Below are 21,797 nucleotides of genomic sequence, written 5' to 3' on the forward strand. Positions count from 1 at the left end.
TCCATGTTTGGTATTTTAGATAAAATGTTTAGGATGCATTCTCATACAGATGTTGCGTGAGAGTTTGTTTTTCACAAATTTGATGTTATGATGATGCTGATTGAAGCCTACCATCAGTGAAAGCTATCCTCAAGCAATTCTTTTCAGCTATTAATTTCCTCTGACTTCAAATGTGATAACCAATAATTATTAATTAAATACTGTCAAATCAAGATACTTAATCACATTGATGGATTATCTGATAAATACAAAATTGGAACAAAGACGTCCCTTCTTTCCAAGTTGCCATATTTCTTGTGATCATTAATGCAAAATTGCGAAACCTCCTTAGGTTGACAATTTACAATTTACGATCAATGGAGTAGCCATTGTGCAACTTGTGATAAGCATCATCAGATGTTACTGTTCCACTTCACTATTGTACTATTTGAACCTCTGCAAGAATTAGGTCTGTGGTAATTTATAAGTGCTGATGTACTATATGAATATTGCGTGCTTGTACCTGTGTTGTGTTGAGTTCATCAGCATTTATATGTTAGTATTTAAAAGCTCTAAAACATATTTGTAAAATAGCCAATTTGTCATGGTTTTATATTCTTTGCTACACAATCACAGATCACACAACAAACAATAAAACAAAAATTGAAAGTGAAGCTTTGATAAAATTTTATCTTCTACCTTTTTCCTCCCTGCCATTTCTTTCTGTGGTTCTTCTCCTCCTCTCTCCCCCTTTCCTCTTCCTTTTTACCCTTTTCCAGATCATCAGTAACATGGAGGCTCCAGTCACAAATGGCCCCAGTGGAGGAGGCACCACCAACGGGCCAACCTCCAACAACCGCGGCTGCCCCTCACCTATGCAGACTGGCCCAACAAATGACGACAGCAAAACCAACCTTATTGTGAACTACCTGCCCCAAAACATGACCCAGGAGGAGTTCCGCAGCCTGTTTGGCAGCATCGGGGAGATCGAGTCCTGTAAGCTGGTCCGTGACAAGATCACAGGTAAATCAGTAGATGTTGCCTCGGAATCTGTCTGCTTTTGTGTGCAGAGGAAATAATCTGCCAGGCCTTCATATCATGTTTGCCGTTTGTGCATTTCACTGAAATACAACATTAAAATCATATAACTTCAGTCAAAGAGCTCTCGACATCAATATGAAGTAGGTTTTAGTGTATTTTATGTGTGATTTGTTTTCCCCTGAAGCTGATTCTTCAAAAGCAAAGAAGAATGGCAAAAGAAAGAGTAAAGATCGCATACTGAGCTCAGAGAGTGGGAAGGGATTTAGGCTCTAGCTTTCTATTTTGACAGTTTTAAGGTCTGATCCTGGGATTTGACTGGACATCCTATTCAGTACAACATATCGCTTTGGGAGTGTAATACTCTTAGCCTCAGTTATAAATTCACTACTACATGCTTGAAGTAGTAATCTGAACTTTACGTCATAATATTTTGAACACATGTACATTTACGTTCAAGTAAAAAATAACTTAAAATAATATGTCGGATAAAAATTTAGAAAATTACTGTAGGTTTGAAAGATTTAATATTGCTAAATGAATGGTTGACAAGTCCTGCAATACTTTGGGTCTTTCAGGTATTTTTAGGGGTCACTGTGTGCTTTGTCTTCCACAAGAAGAAATTCCTCCCTTTATGTATGCTCGAGCGCTGTGACTCAGTAAGGCAGCAAAGTGCCACATGTTCTCCAGAGGTGTTTAAATTAAGCTGCACTTCATGGCGCTAATCACGGCTGTAATCTGGGCGTAGCGGCTGCGTGGGTGGCCATACGGCAGATGGATGAGGGGGGGGTAGGGGGTGATGCAGCTCTGTGATAATGCTCCATAATGGTTTTAAATTTAGATCCTGCTTACTGACACTTTTCTCCTGATAATCTCATTAAAGAGCACCAAGCAAGAAAACAGGCAGACCGTCTAGATCACCAAGCCACTCTCGATGCAAGTAGCGTGAAAACACCCATACACAGATATGTATATACAGAAACAAAACTACAGGATTGTACTACCTCTACCAGGTTGAAATGAAAGACCCAATAGAGGAGACAGTTTGCACTGTAAACCAACCATTGCTGGTCACTCTGTTCTCTCATTCTTTGAAGCCTATTTTGTAGCTCGTAATTCCTCTTTAGGACCATCTTCCTTTTTCTCTGTAATGGGCCACAAAATGGAGCCTGAGAGTCTGATACACCAGGATAATGGAGGATGGTGCAACCAAAAATAACCCTGGCAAACTACTTGCTATCATCATCATCATCATCATCATCATCACCATCACCATGTTCTCTTTTTCCCTTCAAGTATGATTTTTCAAGCAGCAGTAAAAAAACACCCAAGCAGCAGAAATTTGGAGTTTTAAGAAACAACATTTGATTGTCGGAAACTTGTTCTGGCCCTAAATGGGGACTGTAAGAGGTAAAACTGTTTGTTCACTCACTTCTAACCCATTTAGAGCACTTCTTGCTCTGCGCTACATGTTCTGTCTGCTGATTTAGCAAAGCAATACGTTATAAATAAATCTTGCCCTCCCTCCATATTTCCCCTTGTGGTTTATGCCCGTTTTGCTCTCCCATGGGTGCAATTTTCTTGCGCAACCTTTTTGGCTAACAAAGCACATATCCCCTCTTCTAGCAGGGAATGCCAAAAGGCTTTAATTGTCATCCAAATCATTAACAGACTAAGCCAGGTTTGCGAGAGAGACTGCACATCAGACTTTTGCAGAGTTGAGATTTCAATTTGAAAGTTTTCTTTATAGAGTGTGCTGTATGTACATGATAGGAATACATAGCATATATATGCATAACAGAACACATAGGCCTTCATTTTGATGGAAAGATTAAGGGCTTTGTATTCCATTATGCACTGTGAGGGCTATGAAGAATAGTTTAGAAATTTAAATCAACTGAATGAGAGTTTAAATCAAGTTTAAAATATGTTCTTGGATATTTTTCTCATTACAGGATTGAGGCTTTCTTCCGTTTCATATCAGCGCCAGGAGTAGAGTTAATTTTTTTTATTTCCTATGGAACCTTGGTGACAGCTTCTCTGTTCCAGATGCAGACACATGCACTTGTTATTTTGCTTGACTGCTTCTCATCATGGAAACAATTTTCCATCAGTATGTGTCTCTTGACCAACCTGAAAGTATTTGATGCCAGTGTGAGCACATGAGCCTCTGAGAGGTTGAAGAGACATACAGGTCCTCAGTATCTTCTCGGTGTTCTGCGACACTCGATCTTGTCGCTTCCAATGATGCCGGCTTGGCATGAGCCTCACGCGGGTGTGGGCAGGTGTAGAGACTCCAACTCCTTCTGTCGCCTTGACTAACTTCAGATGGTGGAACACGTTTGTCTGCATGCTTGCCTTCCTGCATGCCTGCTCGCACAACTACCTGTGTCTGATGCTCTTGTAACACAGCAGGGACATGCAGGTTAATCTTTTATTTAAGGCTAGCTTACTCTTACCTACCTTCAGCCCACACATAACTCATTATACATCACCCCCAGGCCTCACCCTCTGAATCTCCTGTCTGCCTTTGTGCTGTATCCTATTGAAGAGAAGATTTTTTTTAAGAGGTCAGTTGCTTAAATTAAGTCTGTAAACTGGAGCTTTTATTTTATGTCATCTTCAATGAAGTGGCAAGGTTGTATTAATAGATTCGTATGACAAGGTTTTCATGGTTTCGAGATGCTGTGCATGACGCATTGCTGCATTTTCAACGTCTACTGTTCTTTCTTTCTTTATAAGAAAGCAAAAACATTTATTGATAACGAAAATTGTGAGTGTTGGACCTCCTGCCTTGAGCATCAACTCATTACTGAGATATGCACTTATGGAAGGTTGTGAAAGATGAACACAACCAATGGACATTGAAACACTGTGACTCTTGGACATCTGCACATGTGATTGCACAAAGACACGCCCCCACAAGAATGGAATTGACTCACTCTTGTTAGTAAGTGATTTTGGGGACAATTTTTCTGTGTCGGCTTTATTTCTGCTTGAGAAATGAATGTGTTTGTTTTCATAATGGCATGGAGGAGAAGAAAATGGCTTTTCATGCAGCAGATTTGATTGCATGGGGGAAGGGGGGGTAGCATATTGTTATGAAGAGCCATGATTTGAATTCTTATGTTGCCAAGATAATACAGGAAAAATAAAGTGAGTAAAGTAGAAATATTCTGTTTTGGTAAAGTTCCTCACAGTTTATTTTGCTCTCTGATTAGGTGTAAAACTTGGGTTCATTGTACTGTACTTGTGCTGTGCTATGACAATGAATTCTAATGAATGAATACAATACAATGAATTATATAAAATAATATAATACAATGAATAAATAATAATAAAATATAAAATAATACAATGAATTAATTCTAATATAGAGTAACTACAATATTTGACTTGTTTGTTAGGCATGGCTTTTCAGTGTTTTCCAGCAGCTGTGTCTTTTCCTATGTGGCTACCTGTTACCTGTGTCCTCAGGAAGTCACAGCATTTACTCGTGCTACCTTTTGAACAGCGAACGTAGTTCACCTTCTGTTAAGGGAACAGCTCTTTTCTCTGTAGATAAAATGATTTAATCTCAACATGAAACCCTTCAAAGACATCATCCCAAAGCACAAAGACTGAACTCTTTTGTGCACGCTGCTTCCATGTGTTGGATTTTACACATGGAATCTGGGGAGCTGATGCAAATCATAGTGACAATGTAGCAAGGCAAGCAGATGTTGGCTATGAAAAATAGATGGACTGTGATGTCAGCTGTGAAGTTGTTCAAGCCAGAGCACCTCTGACAGACAGCAGCTTCAGTACAATGTGGAAACCGGATGTGAACCGAATTCTCACACAAGGATATCTACACCTTATTTTTATACTGTCATCAGAAAAATAGTTTAGGTTTCCTGGGTTTGGCTTCTTTGCACACACTGATTGGTTGATGAAGCATCCTTCCACTGACTCTGTTATGGAGCATCAATTGTACCCACAGATATTGCCAACATTACAGTAAAATATGCATTTCACCTTGATTTGTGAGGAAAATCTGGTAGGGCTTGGCTTTAATACAAGGTCTGTCATTCTAAAAGACCTGATCAAATATTCACCATATAAACCTCAGTTTACTCACAGCTCTTTGTTGCTACTGATATATACATCGACAGCACACTCAATGCAAAAGTGAATCTCTTTGGACTTCAGATTGCAAGCTGCGCTGTTTTTCACACCATTACTCTGGTGATGGGAACAAAACTTGCTATAATCTCTGTAATTGTATGATAAGGCCCATTTGCCATCTTTTTTTCACACAATGGCTGGGGTCTTTACTTACCTCAACTGCAGACAGTATTTTCCTTTGGATGAAAAAACTATTCGGTTATTTTTTTACCCCAGAGCTTTCTTGTTTTTCAATCTACTCCTGTCCCGAGCCGTTTTAAATTAAAAGCCCTCCAGTGTTTCAGTGGATACAATGCCCACATTTTTTAACAAGGCTAAATTGGGAAATATTTGCCGAAACATATGCAGTTAATGAAACAGCAAAATACTCAGTACTTCAGATGAGGAATCCTGAACGATGTGATGCTATGATTTTATTGCTGTATTAATTAAAGATAGAGAAATATGTAATCTGCTTAGCTGGCGTGTACATTTTATAACAGCTAGAGAAACTTCATCTAAAGCTGTCGTCTTTCTGTCTTATTTTAAGCTGACTTCAGAAGCCCATACTGACCGTGTCAACCTATTAAACGAGGCCTGGGTTTTATTATCCAAGTGCCATTGTTGATATACAGTGCACATTCCAAAACACATAAATCTTCTGACAAATAATGCATGCTTTATAAATGAAAATCATATCTCGGGGTGGGGGGGGGGTGCGTCTAGGCTGGGTTTACCTGCATCTGAAATTGGTTGAAGGCTGAAGATAGCATGAACAAAACTGGCTGGGAAAATGATGAAGAAGAAAGAAAAAAAAAAAAGCATTTGACATCTCCAGAGCCAGGTATTGAGAGAGCTTCCAGGCTAAGTAGTGCAGGCACACATTAAAGTTTCAGACTCCCAGGTCCAAAAAAAACTGCTGTTTCTCCCGTCAGAACCCCCACCCCCTTCAGTGTCCTTATCCTCCCTCTGTGTAGGAACCAGAATTTACCGTCCTGAGAGCTTGCTCGACTACTCATCTCCCCCTGTGACCTTCACTTCAGACTGTCTTTGTCCCATCACTCATTCCACTGAGATCCCTTTACATGGAACACAGATGTTGTGAGGTTCGTCCCCCTGCTTGGCCTCGGATTCAGAAGCCAAATTCGCCTCGAGGCTGGTTTCTCATTCTCTGGCTCTCCATTCTTGAGTGCTACATACATGCATGGGACAACGCCAGGTGTGCTTTTTTGTCTCAAGCTTGTGCTCACTGGAGTGTGGGGGGGTGGATATCTGAGGTCTTGTAAGCCCACTCACTCTATGGTGAGTCTACGCAGGTGCGGTAGGTTTTACTGTTCTGATGTAACAGGGTTATCCGACGCTTAAAAGGGCTTCTCCGTCTGTCTTTTTGCCCTCTGTTTCTCAGCTGCGTGTCCAGCCGACCGGCCCACACGCTGCAGTCTGCAGCCCACTAGCCCAAGGGCTCATGGAGCCACCACGAGGAGTATTTAGCAGGCGTGTACGTGTTTGTCCCTGAGCCTCTATGTGGGCAGGTGTGTGTCTGCGCTTGTGTGTTGGTGGATGCAGGGCCTTGGGAGCTGAGAGTGGAAACCTCCTGACTCCAACAGTGGCTGCTACCTTGGCAACCCAGGAGGGAAAGATGTGTTGAATGAGTGAGTGGGAGCGGGATCTACAGTAGACGCATGTGTGTGGGGGACGTGGCTCTGTGTATGAATTTATTTATTGAAGTAGGCAGAATATGTGTCATGATATGTATGAACTGTGCTACTAGTATATGATAAGCTATAGTTTTTCTTTTCGCATTTTATCTCTTTGGAAACTCACAAAATTGTGGAGTTGATGCTCTTTAGGATAAAGTAATCAAAGTATATTTTGACATGAAGCTGGTGAGGGACCACTGGATATTCAACTGTAACGACATCTCTAAATAATTTGTTTTTATACTTTAGATGAAGCGGAATTTAAAATCATTTGATTTTTAATTGACATTTTACAACTGTCAAAAATACAACTGTAAAAGATGGGAATGATGGATATTGGGGGACAATTTTTTTTCTGTGTAAAATGTTTTGACACCACAGTGTCAACAGTACAGATTAACTTTGGAAATGCTGAAATTTAATACTCACAGGGAATAATAAGAGAAATCCATTGTATAGAGGTGCGCAGTATAATAAGAGTTCTTTGCAGTATTGTGTTTCCATTGGTAGCTCCCACTCCACATCAAACACCCAATGGTTTGTTGTGTGAGCCCTCCCTGATGATGGCAGAAAAAAGGAACGCTTTCATGTCCACTATACATGGCTCTTAGTCACATAATACTGCATAAAGGCGCAAAATAATGATAGGTAAGAGGAAACTAGACTCTCTTACTGTGTGTGTACTATGTTATAGTTTATTATTTTATACCTTGCTGTGTGACGCACAGTATAATATCTGAATGCTTATCTTGATTATATGCTTGTAAATTCCATGTACCCATACGTTCATCTATCCCTATCTTACATGTAATTTCGCTACCTATATTTAATTTTACAAATGTATGTAATGTTTGTATATTTATACAGTTTGTGTGGGCGTTAGGAGGTGTGCCTGCGTGAGTCCACAGAAGGAAGATTGGAAAAGAGAAATTGCATAGTGGAGCTAGCTGGAAGGGCGCTCGATCAAAGTAAGCTCTGGGTAACCTGCTGCTCCTAAGGAAACAAGTAAAGGCTGACTCATAACACCTTGGTAACACACCGAAGAGCTCCTCACTTGAAATAACAGGATTTTACCACTGAAAAACATGCCAACCTGCTGACACGATTTATGTCACATTGTACAAATGGTCTGCCAAAACAGTGTTAGTAAATTCAAAGCACACCACCCTCCACACACACACACACACACACACACACACAAAATGGTGTCAGCATGAGTGACTACACATACTGTGCCCATACAATACAATATCATTAACAAAGCCAATAGTTGTATACTGTACTACGTTTAAATCCCATTTGGGAACATTCTTTATCGTGACACCACTATCATCATTAAATTTACATCCTTTCTTTTTGCTGCTGTTGCTACTAACAGTTGTAAAACTGGCACAATAAGCAGCCTATTAATTCAAAGGCAAATTAATGTGTAACCTCATCAAAAGACCATTATGAAGAGTGATAAATCATTTGGGTTCTTAGCTTTAACTGACAATTAAAATATATAAGTTAATTTATCCATTGAGGTAATTGATCAGTGCAAAGCAGATATTTCTGTTGGTTGGGACCTCATCAAAAGCCTTTCAACATCTATTTTGTAATGAACTTCTCAATTTTGCCTCCCAAGATATTCTTCTTTAATTTGAACGTACAACTATCCCTCTGTTTATAAAAGCTAAAGCCTTTCCACAGGATAAATTCCTCAGTCACTGTGTAAGCAGTGATACGATAAAGCACTATCCCCATGCTTATTTTTGGATTTCATCAACAGCATGTCCATCTTAGTTTTTGTTTGTTTTACTGTTGCTATGCAGCAGTTAAGCAACTTTAATGGATGACATCACAAATTGTCATTTTAGAGGAAATTGTGTTTTTTCGAGGAAGAACATTTGAAGATGGGCCAACAAATTCCAAGCAACTTGGTTGTATCACGATTCCTTCTTTACTCAGTTGTGTATGGGTTATCACTGTGTTCTAAAAATGTGAAGCAGTCTGAGTTGGCATCGTCTGTTCATTTCACTAAGGCACCATGATAGATTAAAAGGTGCTGATCTAATTAAATTTGCTGAGCGTACACACCCTCTCTTTTTTTGGTGTGGATTTTCACACCTTTTAGTTTGATTCAGACTAAATTGTAGGTGTGAAACCTCACACGTAACGTGGTTTGGATCAAATAGCTAGATCCAACAAAAAGTGATCCAGCTCAAGCTGAAACATGGTTTGGTTCAATTTAAATGTCAGAGCACTTATTTGCATGGTTCAGACTATTGGAACAAATAGATGAATTTACAGCAGACTGCAGTCACCACTAAACAGAAGAAGAAAAGCGTAGTAATGCCAAACACCAGTGTACAACCCAGTCAGTCATTAGTATACATAGAGACAACCCACACAGATAGTGGCCAGAACATCTAGGTTTGTTGTCATGTCCTTTCAAAAGTAAATTGTCAAACCACCACCAACCAAATATATCAAGTGTGATATAAAAAAAACACGACCTTGGTTCTGACTTTCAGGAGTGAAAGTGCTATAACTGCTGTGCCTTGAACCAGAACAGAGCAAGTAACCGTCGTGCTGTGATCCACATGCAGGCAGCAGTCAGGGCTGATCCCGGTAGAAGTCAGCAGGTCATCTGTTGTAACAGGACTGCTGCCAGCCTGCTGCCTCTGCATGCAGATTGTAGTTTACAGATGGAGAGCTGCTTTGCTAGTATCCTCACTCATGTGCGTATGCACATACAAGAGAGAGGATGGAATTGGAATGTGCGATTCTTCTTTTTAGTGCTGATGTTGTCAGAATGGTGGAGGAACTCCAGTAACCCTATTTACACACATAAGCATTCATTCTTCATTGTCCTACCGAAACAAATTTCTTTACTCCTTGTGGTTATTTTTGTATGCCTCTGTGATTGACTGATTAAATTTGTACTTGCATATGAGACTGCACATGTTTGCATCTATAAAGTGCACTGGTGTTGCGTCTCCCACCCGTATGTGTAGTCTCCAGGCACTCAAGCGGTTGATGGTCCCACCCTGCTGTTCGTTGCCCCTTATTAGTTAGGAAACGGTTGGTGGGGTTGGAGACCTTTCATGAGGACTTTTCCTCTTCAGTTTCCACCTCATCCTCCCATTTACCTGGGTACTGATGCCAGTTGGTCAGCCTTAAACCTGCCTGATGTCTGCGGAGGTTCTCATTCATCCAGGTGATGGTTATCCAAAGTCGTTTAAATCAATCCACTCCACTTGAGAAAGTTTCTTGAAGACATTTTGTGTCTCATCCAAGAGGCTTTTTCACTTCTTGTGGTGAAAAAGCCTCTTGGATGGAAAATCCACATGGTCTTGTCTCAGCCTCTTAACTTTGTGGGGTGTGGTCAGTACTATTCGTGTTCCAACGCCCATAGTCAAGACCCATCTGGCACCTCAACACACATGCCTAGAGTCATCAGGACCCTGAAACACAAGGCCGACAAGTTACCCACCATTACCCAAGGCCAGGAAAAAACATCATAGTTCACTGATTTATAGTCTGGTCCTGTCTTAACAGTGGTCGTTGGAAAATGAATAGCACTGACCACAACTCACACAGTTAAAAGGTTGAGACAAGACCAACAACCACCAGAACTGAAGAAGCCTTTTGGATGATAGGTGAAACATCTCCAAGCAGCTTTCTTAAGTCCAGAGAATTGATTGAAACTGGATTACTCCTACCTTGTTTCCTCCAGCCTAAGCTTTGCCAAAGAGAAGCCAATACCAATATAAGCTCCACATGCACACAACTCAGTCTTGATGAAAGCTCGTTCAAAAGTACATTGTCATTTACAAGGAGCTGAATACCACGTTCATCAAACCTGTATTCACAATAAATACCTTACTGATTTCTTGCAAGACTGTAAATGCTCTGTTGACTCATGTACAGTCTTGTAGTTGCATTCTAACTCGTAGCATACCAAAGCACAAACATGTTATTTTCATCTAGAATGGTGACTCACAGGTGTTAATGTGAGTGTGAATTGTTGTTTGTCATTCTGCATGTAGTCCTATGATGAACCAGGAAGTACCATGCCTTCTGCCCAGAGTCAGCTGGGATATGTTTTGTTTGCTGTACAATGTCCAACTTTATACTTCCTTTTGAAGATGAGGTAGAGGTGTGAAGAAGGTGAAGGTAAAGTAGGAGTTGAGTGTGAAAGAGGAGGCAAATTCTGGGACACTGTGGTGCCAACATTAGGCACTCAGCGTCAGTGTCAATGGAGTGTTTACATTCTATCAATGTCCTCTTCTCCTTCATTAATCATGGTGTCCTTCGTCTGTCCATTGTTTTGTAAAGAAGAGAAGCCACAACAGGGTGGGTTATATTTAAACTGAAAGTTAACACCTGATGTCAGCTGAGAGTCAGCGTGGAAGAGGAGACAGAGGAAAGAATGGTTAGTTATAAATAGCAATTAGTCTCTTCAGGGTGGCAGGTTTTTAATTAACAATAGAGTGTCTGATAATCCACAGTTAATCGAGAGGAGAAGAGGGAGGAAAAGAGAGGAGAATATCATCAGCTGTTTGATGTTGGGACTACAAGTCCCTCCTGGCCCTTACACAGCTCACTACTGAGCTGTTCTGCTCTGTGATATCCATAGCTCAAATGTATTTATTTTGTGAGACAGCCATGCTCCATATTTTGTGATTCACTTTGTCTCTGACTAACCACTGTCTGTTCCCATTAGTGTGAATATGTGTGTGCTGCTCCTATTAAACTGACTGGGATTCTTTGGACGTCTGTGTGTGTGGTGTTAGTGTGCAGTGGCTGTTTATTGAAAACTAGCCAACTTAAGGCCCTGATGGCTAAAGGCATCGTCTTAAAGTCCTACGCCTGCTGAAAGGCTTGAACTGTCGGGGAAATACTGAGAAATGTCAGACCTGCTTCACACTCAAAGGGATTCTGCTATGTAAGACACTTCAGGTTTAGAGGGAAATGGGGGTGGTGTTTTTTCCTGTTTTTGTAAAGCTGCCAAGACAGTAATAAGATATTTTTTGTTTTTTTTGTTTTTTTGTTTCTCTGTGATACTGTCTTTTCTGCGGCATATTAAATAGAACTTTATTTTTTATGACATACTGTAAGCGTTGAATGGTCGAGGACATTAATATAGAACAAATAACTGCAAAAAATTGTAGTAGAATGATTGTAATTATAAGGCGGAGTGAAATATAGTCACATTAAATGTTCATACTCTACAAAATACAAGGAGTCTCTCTGTCTACCTTCAAATCTTTAAACATTGATGATAATCAGACTACAAATTAGGTATTTCTAGATTATCGAATTGAGGTGACATTTCAAAAGCTATCATTTCTCTCTTTTTGACATTACAGGACAGAGCCTGGGATACGGATTTGTCAACTACATCGATCCAAAAGATGCAGAGAAAGCCATCAACACGTTAAATGGACTCAGACTTCAGACCAAAACAATCAAGGTAACTGACATCATGTCTAGCTGAACAAAACGTATTTCAACACACAACAGCTGTTTTCACATTGTTCTTTTTATCATAACCCAAATATTTGTATATGGTGCTGCAAAATCTAAGAATGAGCTGCCTAATGCTAATTAATATAATCACACTAGGTTTTTAAAGTTGTGGGAGGTCAAATTGAGTTTATACTATGAGGCTGCTTTTTGCTTTTTTTTTTTTGGACAGTAATTGTGTTGTTAAATGAGATGGGGGCAAAATAGGACTAACATGCATGAGCCTGAGAAATAAATGGACTGTCTCAATCAAAGAGACCCATTTAAAAGCTTGTGACTATGGCTCATATGCTAATGACTCTCCAAATGTCAACATGTACAGCAGAAATTATATCTCTGAGGGAAAGGGAAGAAACATGTCAATCATTGCATGTTTTCCAATATAATTGAAGGTTTGGTTATTGCATTTTAATGACATGACTAATGTGCAATCTTGTTGGTGGTTGTTACAGAGGTATGGAAAATAAATCATTGCCAGCAATGCTGCGGTTTTCATGTTTCAAAGACTCAATATTAAATCTTACAAGCAGCTGACCAACACCAGGGCATCAATCATCCCATGCTCGTCTTTTCTCTCATCCTGTACCGTCATCCACTGAAATTAGCAGTAATCTGTTGCACCACGATAATCCCTGGATTCTCTGTCTGTCATTAGCCCTAATCTGATCTCATGTTATCTAATCGAATCTAACTGAATCAGATTAGCCTATAGTGGTGAAACACTGTTAGAATCCAGTCTAATTTATGCCACAGACAGAAGGAAGTTCTTTGTGTGTTCCTTATGTGTTGTATTAGCGTATATGTAGGTATGTTGGACATAGCTTTAATGAGACTGCGTGTGTCTTGTGCATACACACGTATCATTCAGTAATTGCTACAATCTCTACAAAGCAGAGCTGTCACAAAACCATGATGTGTGTCTGAAGGACAAAGTGAATTACTGGAGCCCTGCTCTTAGTGTAGAACGAAGCAGGTCAGCCAGCATGGAGACTTTAAACTTTGGTGAAAATTAGTCTCTTCCTATATGAAGCCTAACAAGAGTTGAAGGTCATTTATGAACCCTCAAATTCATGAAGTCCCTCCTGAGTTCTGCAGTCTTGACTTCACATATTTTCTCTCTCAGACTCATGACACAAAAGGTTGCCTCAAGTTGTTCCTTAAATAAAAGCTGTCTTCATAATGACAGAAGACGTCTCTACATCTCCGCCTGGCGCTATCGCTCCTTCACACTTCATTTCCTCCCTCCCACTAGCCTTTTTCCTTGACTTTCCCCCCACAACAGACTGAAATACCCCAAGGGTTGAGGGAAATTGTTAGGTAGCACGGTAATTCTAAAATTAAGTTTGTAGCTCTTTCATGTAGCACCCTTCCCACACTCCATACTTGTGCAGAAGTATTTGGCCCTGATTTGCATGTTCTTGGGGGATGTGTACCCAGGTTGTGTCTTTCAGTTGGTTTTGATGCAGTTCCTCCACCATGACACCTCAGATTTTGTCAGCAATGTTGCTTTCTTACTGAGGCATGAGGAGATGCAGCAGGCTGAAACTGAGACGAGCTCACACTGACATGCATGCACATTATCACTCACACGTTTTTAAAAATTCTTTAGCTTGCACACTCTAACACACACTGTTTTACACATGCGCCATGCCACACTTGTACACAATACAGCTCACAGCTTGAGGAGGTGTTAATGGATTAGACATCTGGAGTTGGCTGACAAGGAGTGAAAATGAGGGAAAGCTGCACAAAGAAAAGAGAAGCAAAAAAAGACAGAATCTGGAAGAGAGAAAGGTTTAGTCAGGCAGCATGCAGGAAGAAGGTGGAAGGAAGAAACATGGGCGGTAAAAAGTGGGAGAGATGCGAAGAAGAGGAGGAAGACAAAGGAGCTGAGCAAGAAGGCCAGAGAGGAAGATTTTTGAAAGAAAATTAAGACATGGGGAAAGGCACTTCCCAATCCCATTCTCCCACCGTTAGAGTTCAGCAGGATTTCCATGCTGCTGCTCAGGGATATGACTGAATATCCACCATATTTTCCTGAGTCTAACCTTATTTGATGGCTTATGTCTCCACATGTCAAGAGGTAATGAAAGTACTGCAAGGGAAAGCTGCTCCTGTCAGCAGCAGTAGTAATGGGATTTACGCATCTTTTGCTGTAGCAAAATCAGGTCCACGCACAAGGATGTTGGGGACAAAGTTTGACAAGGGAAAGTTCACTGGTTGAGCACTTCTGCTGGGAGCTGCACAGCACAGTATAGCCATTGTTCAGTTCCTACCATTTGCACCATTAAGGATGACATTCAGTGTATCTCAGGGAGGAGAAAGTGAGACGAAAGAAAGAAGTGAAAAATAGCACTGGAGACTTTATGTGTGCATGCATGTCAATGGACTGTTCCTGTGTTAATGTATGTGTATGGAGGAGGAACAGCTTGTGACTTGGAACAGGGCGATAATGTGTGGGAGAGTGACGACATGAGGATGTCGTTCAATCCCTTTGTGAGCTAGCTGACCAGGAGAGTCTGGCAATGGCAAGAAAGTAGGGGATTTATGTGCATTTGCATGTGTGTGTGTGTGTGTGTGTGTGTGTGTTTACAGGACACAGTATAAGAAAAGCCAGACCATTAATTAACATGAGTAAGTACTTACTTCTCGGACTAAGATTAGAAAAATACTGTTCAGTTGGTCTTCTGGGAAGAGTTTGCTAAAGGTTGGACACATAACGTATAACTGATTATTAAAATTCAATGGTGCAACAAACTGACATGTTTTACAATGACTTGTTCTTTCTTAATGGTATATTTTTAAATCTAATTAAACTGATGAAAGACACAGTGAATACAGAATCATAGTGAATACAGAACAGTGCTTGATATCAACAACTTGAATGGAGAGACTTTTTAAACACTCGTCTCTACTCATGGGAGCGAAGTTCCCTCTGCGTCCCTCAGCAAACACTGTTATCTTTCAAACTCCCTTGGAGCTGAAGCTTTTACTGACAACTGTAATCGCCGTGGGAACACTTCTTTTTTTTTCCCTCACTGTACATTGAATCGCATCTCTTGCACTCCAAAGCTTTAAGACCGTCTGTTTTCACAGGTGTCGTATGCGCGACCCAGCTCAGCTTCGATCCGTGACGCCAACCTGTATGTGAGTGGCCTGCCCAAAACCATGACCCAGAAGGAGCTGGAGCAGCTCTTCTCCCAGTACGGACGGATCATCACCTCACGCATCCTAGTCGACCAGGTCACAGGTATCCATGGGGCAGCGCCTCCTCTTTCCTTCACACTTAAACACAGATACACATGTCCACTCAGATACAGTTCATGCACAAGCATTATCTGTGCATACTTTGAAACACTTGTCTATTTTTTTGTGTCCGTATTTGATATTTAGACACACAAGAATATAAGACCAGCTTGTCTGTAACAGCAGTTCTAGCACTTTCACACCTTTCTTTTATAAACTGTAACGTTTTACAGTTTTTAACTCATGTGTTTCTTTTGTTTTGAAATTTGATAGACAGATTTAAGAAGTGACCTTTGAGAGGGAACAAATTCCTGCAATTTAAAAATATTTCTTTAGTTTTTCCTTTAACATCTGTTTTAGAAGCTAATGCCGTTTTCTACCCGTAGCTTCAGGAACACGTTAAATTTAGCTGTCAGCTGGACGTTAACATATTCTTTTGGCCTCATCTGAAACACTAAATAGTGAACTCAAATGTAACTGGTTACACAGGTCTGCATCTCATTTCATCACCATTTATCATGTATTGTCTTTAGGCTGTATCTAAATTATAATGCATATCTAGGTTTGATGGGAGAAGCTCATTTAAGGTTTGCTCAATACACAGTTTTCTACCTTAACAGAAAATAATTTGGGCGTAAATGACACTGTGAGAATCAAAGGTCTTGTATTTAGTCCCATAGCTATTCATAGGCATCATCTCCAAATGCTTTTCAAAGCCAGTTGGTCCTCACTGAGTGACGGGTGTGTTCATTGCTAGTGAACTAGTGTCGCACTGTCTCTTAATCCTCAGTTGCATGCATGCAAACAAATGCAAAAATAATCAACATTGTGATTAATAGGAGCTGAGACACCGCTGGGTGAAAAAAATACATAATGAATGAGAAAAATAATAGTTTGCATTACCTGGAAAAATCCCAAAGGAGCAGAAATGACAAGTGCATCACCAATCTCTCATTTCCACAACAGCTTAACCTCATTAATTATTTAAATCTCTAATCTAATATTAATTAATGTTTTGTGTTCTACTTTTGACAGTGGATTTTGTTTGGGGTAAAGCAAACTTCCCTCATATAAATTTTTAGCAATGGTATCGATGCAGTGAAATGTACATAGAGGTGCATGTACGTCAGACGACACAGGGGATGAAGGGAATAAGGTTTATGTTTATTTATTTGACATGAACATAACAAACACATTGCTGAATGCACAGTTGCACAACTTGTAGATGCGTCAGTTTACAGTGTGTTAGCACGAGTGCTCATTTTCACCACTTGTCCATGGGAGACTTTTCTAAAAAAAAAAAGAGAATACAAATAGCAAAACAGTACCACTATAGTTAAAAATAAACACCCAATCAAGTACAAAAGGTATGTGAGGTCTCAGAAGATCACCACTGGCTCTACACTAGTCATATTCACACTGGCGGTGTTCACTCCACGCTAGACCACAACGTCCTTTTGACATCGTTGCATTTAAGAAGCTTAAGCAAATAAGCCTCCGATAATTATATTAATAAACTGAAGTAAGTTGTTTTTTGTATGTTTATACATGAAGATACTAAAAAAAACACTATTTACAGATGCATACTATACAGTATGGGGAGAGCGAGACAATCATAGTAGACCATTTCCAACCAAAACTAAAATAAGAAACTGCGTTGTTTCTTTCATCATTATTTCTCCTACAACCCTGATCACAAAAGACAAAATTGCATTGTGATGATATGATCATGTGTTGTTTTACAGCATTTTGAAATTCACAACTTGATTCATTTGTGTTATTTGACTGAAAAGGCTTTTCTGTTACACACCAATCAAATCATTATACGTGATTTTATGGTTTCATCATGCTGTATCTGAATATATACAATACCAGACCACATTCTTGTTAATATCGCTATAGATTCTCATCTTCATTGTCCACCAGCCGTTCCCTACTGACTTTTCTGACCGTGTATCCAGCTGAAGGAGTCACAATCAAAACAATGATTACATGAGAGGCACAAGCTGTGTAATATACATGCTCAATTACACATTCCACTACATTCAAAACACAGGAATGAATCACATCAGGCCATTGTGTTGTGGAAGACCCCCTCCAGCATGTCTCTTAGATCAATTTCAGGGCTTGTGTGTGCCTACAGGCAACCTGCTCCAGTGTTCTGTGCACTGCGTAGTGATGAAGCAGAAAGGGAGCAGCATGCTGTAAGCTGCACTCATTTGCCTAAGCAGAATAAATCACTGCTGGCTGTGAGGTGCATGCCTGTCTGTACACACTGAGCAGATGAGGAGAGAGAGAGAGAGAGAGAGAGAGAGAGAGAGAGAGAGAGGGTGGGAGAACAGGGGGAAACAGGGGAAGGGAAAACAAACAGGAGGAGAAAAGGAGACAGAGGGGAGTGCAGACAAAGGAAAGCATGGAACAAAGATTGTGCAGAGACGTGGGAGGAAGAGGAAATGAGAGGAGGGAGGAAGCAAAGGGAGAGGTAAGGGGAAAAGATTCTACCCTCATCAGCACACATTTAGATGAAGTGGGCACATCTGTTGATTTTTCTGACAGACCTGTCAGACCACCATCCTTCTTGGACCCTGGAGACGCCGTTCAAAGAGGCTCAGTCACACAACAGGCAACACGACCACAGAAAACATAGCTGTTCAACCACAACCACACAAGCATCTCTGTATTGTTATGTATCATTTTTGCTTAGCTTCCCAGCTCAGGCCATGATTATATAGTCATATCTTTATGTCCATATAAATTGCAGCCATTTTTTTATCCCCAACATGGGAAATAATATAAACAGCCAGACCAAATGCTCACCTGAGAATATTAGTAACTATTTCAGTCATACGCAGTGGTTTAAAGCTAACACACAAATATTTAATATACATGTCTCTCTCCTTGAGCATTAGATTCAGTAAATGTCCCTCCCTGGCCTAAAACGTCTCAATACGACAATGTATAAATGTACACCAACAGCTAGAAGTTTCATATTCTAAATTATTATGTTAAGTTAAAGCTAATGTTATTAGTAGTTTAAGTTAATCAGGTCTTGGATCAAGATCAAATTGATAACTTGTAATAAGTACGTCATATTTATTTTTGAATCCTTTCTGTTTTGGTTGCAAGAAAATTTGTAGTTTCAAATTAATTTCAAATTATCCCACACTCATCAAAGAGTGTATGACAAGCATCTTACACGTTTTTGAATGCAGCACACACACTACCAGTCATTAAAACCCTAAAGTATTTACAAAACCTCATTTAAATCCATTCTATTACTTCACAGAAAATTCTATTTACTTAATCTGGCTGTGTTAATAATTTGGCCATCCTGATGATGTAACACAGTTCAACTGTTTGTTACATCACATGTAAAATAATCCATTAATGAACATCCTTCACCTGGCCTGACCTTAAACCATCATTCATTTGCTGTATAGCAGTATAATGTAGTCAGAGGACCAGTCTTATGTCTATGGTGCTCTCCATGGTGCTGATCCCACTGGTGAAAGAGAGGCTCTCCACTCTTCCTCCCCTTTAACACCTGCTCACAGTAGTGGGAAGGTCTAAGCTAAGTAAATATATGAAACATTCTGAATACTTTCTGCTAAACAGCAACAAAACAAGAATCTTTCAGTAAAGATGTGAACTTCTCAATTCTTATTGTAGTCTTTTTCGGCCCCTCAAACATCAACATTTTGGGGGTTTTTTAGAGAGTGAAATGGGCAGAAGAAGGTGTTATGTTTCGTCAAGTTAATATATAAGATTTTACCTAATTATTCAAAATGTTGCTCTGCCACTTCAAAACTCATCCACTGAAATCCACAACACTTCATACCACTACATCTTTATGCACTGAACTGGCCAAATAGCTTAATTTAACTCACTATTTGCTACCTGCCTCATTTGTATCTAAAATTTACAAGGCTCGAGACATACATACCATTCAAAAACAAAAAGTGTGTCCAGTATATCCACTGACACTGCATATGCACACACATGCATACAAATGATGATAATGTGAAAAATAGATGCAAGGTGTCCTCAGAGACGTAAGGATCAGCAGGAGAAATGTTAATGATCAATTAGATGTAGAGTTGCTGGTGATTAAAAACACGGAGGACTTTAGACGAGCCCTGAGGGTCGTATGCTAGCATCATTGACTCATCTTTTTCTTCTCTCAGTTAGTTACTGTACAGGCAAGCTCACTAGAAACACACACAATCTCTGCCACTTAGAGAGAAATGGGCTGCAAAACTTAACTCTCTTGTGTCTGCCAAAAATATAAGTGCAGAGCAAGAAAGCCGTGAAAAGGAAGTAAAGATCTAGAACCTGGCTGGTTTGTGGTCCAAAACATGGTGCAACGTCCAGGTAATCAGCCTCTGGGTGTTTACATGGTGGTGGTGTTGCAGTTCAACACTCATTTCAGATGAATATCATGTAATTGTTGTTAAGTTGTAGTTTATTTATCTGTTTTTATGCGGTATCCTTGTGGATGTCATGTTTCAAAGTCATCAATGTCTTTATATCCATTGACTAAGTAATGGCCTAATCAGTATATGAAATCCATTTCCCTCATTGAGTCCCTGTCCGTATATCACACACATGCTGACATCATCTACAGAACTTACATAGGCTGTGGACAGGAGCTGTATCCGGGCTGAAACACATAGGCACAGCACTGCTACATAAAGAAGTAATGGATGCTCCCCAGTGACCACTGGCAGATGGACCGATGATCCCCAGCTCCTGCGCTGCTAAATTGGGAACATGAAGTCTGTTTTCTCTAAATGGCCTCCTCATCAACAGGATACACCCCGCAGTCACTCTTGTGTTCATGAAGACAAAAAGGGAACTTTAAAAGCATCACTGCCAGCATCATTCATGGTCAGAGGCAGCTGAAACTCCCAAATTGCCCTCAGACTCAGAGAGCAAACTCCACATCAACTTGACAGGGATATCTCTCCATCTCTCCTCTGTCACTTTACTCTCCTCTGTTTCTTCCTCTGCTTATTGATTCTTTCTGTACTGATAAGCATATTCTTGTTTCTTTGTAATTGCAAATAGTACAGGATGTATTCCCCATCCTTCCTCTCTTTTTTAACCTTCAGGGAAAGCAGCTAGGGCGTGATCTTGTGCTCTGCCAGCTGGTTTGGACTTAGCCTCAATTTGAAACAGATATAATATCAGAGACAGCCTTGGATCAATAGTTGGCTATTCCTAGTTCTCCATCCGGGACCCGTGTGTAAGCAGAGGTCAATGCTTACCCGATCAATAACTGCAAATATGATCAATTCTCATGCTTGGCTTCTATAAACGCTGGCTCTGATGTGAAACTCAGTTGCTGCTCAGTGTGTGTAAAGATGCGGCTGCAAAACGGCTGATGCTGAAGTCCTTTTATGTGTGATGGACAGGAGCTATAGGGAAGATTCCTACAAAGGTCACAAGCATTTACAGCATCACACAGCTCCAGAAAGAGAATATCAGTGTTTCTAATCACAGTTTTCTGGGTTATTTTTTGCGTATGCTTAGATGTATGTCGTTGTCAAGTTATAGTTTGTATGTTGGAGCTTTCAGTATCCTCAAAACTTTTTTTGGATCAAGACCTGTTGTGAGCAATTACTGACTCTGTTGGAGGCTATAAAAATTTGATTATGTATATAGACAATAATAATGGCACTGAAGATGTCTTGTTTCATGACTCACCCCTGTAAAATGTACCCAAAGCTACTTTAGTCATAATTGCAACAACACAAGCTCTCCTCCCTTGTAATTTGGTAGTTTTAGAGGAAGAAAGACACAATTATCCCCGATAAGTTAGAACTGTGTATACTGTATGGCTCATACATATGCGACAACATTCAGCTACACACAAACGCTGCTTGTGTGTGGTTTGCTCAGGCTACATTACATTGTGCATCATAAGGCTCTGCTTAGGGGCTTTCAAACTGAGTGCATCACACTGAACGTCCCGCTTCTTTAAATTACAGCAGGGTTTTTTTTATTGAGCGATGGGAAAGTATTCAAAATGTCTGAAAGGTACTGTTATCAGTAGATTGCCTCTGCCACAGTCAGCATACAGTATGTTCTAGGTGTCAACTTCAATTCTACTTCCTTTTTGATATTTAGTCAGGTTCTGCAACTGCATATTTCTTTACTCTAAAATAGTAATTA

General features: G+C 40.1%; 1 protein-coding gene across 3 annotated transcripts in view; it reads left to right on the forward strand.

Moving 5' to 3' along the window:
• Nucleotides 1–21,797, forward strand: part of elavl4 (ELAV like neuron-specific RNA binding protein 4) — a 75,883-nt gene that overhangs the window by 38,199 nt on the left and 15,887 nt on the right. For all 3 annotated transcript variants that reach the window (XM_068318749.1, XM_068318750.1, XM_068318751.1), the window contains 3 exons: nt 759–1,002; nt 12,221–12,324; nt 15,474–15,627. In XM_068318749.1, coding sequence (XP_068174850.1) covers nt 759–1,002; nt 12,221–12,324; nt 15,474–15,627 — 502 coding nt within the window. The remainder of the gene's footprint in view (nt 1–758; nt 1,003–12,220; nt 12,325–15,473; nt 15,628–21,797) is intronic.

The sequence above is a fragment of the Antennarius striatus genome, chromosome 7 (genome assembly GCF_040054535.1).
Source record: "Antennarius striatus isolate MH-2024 chromosome 7, ASM4005453v1, whole genome shotgun sequence".
Taxonomy (NCBI): domain Eukaryota; kingdom Metazoa; phylum Chordata; class Actinopteri; order Lophiiformes; family Antennariidae; genus Antennarius; species Antennarius striatus.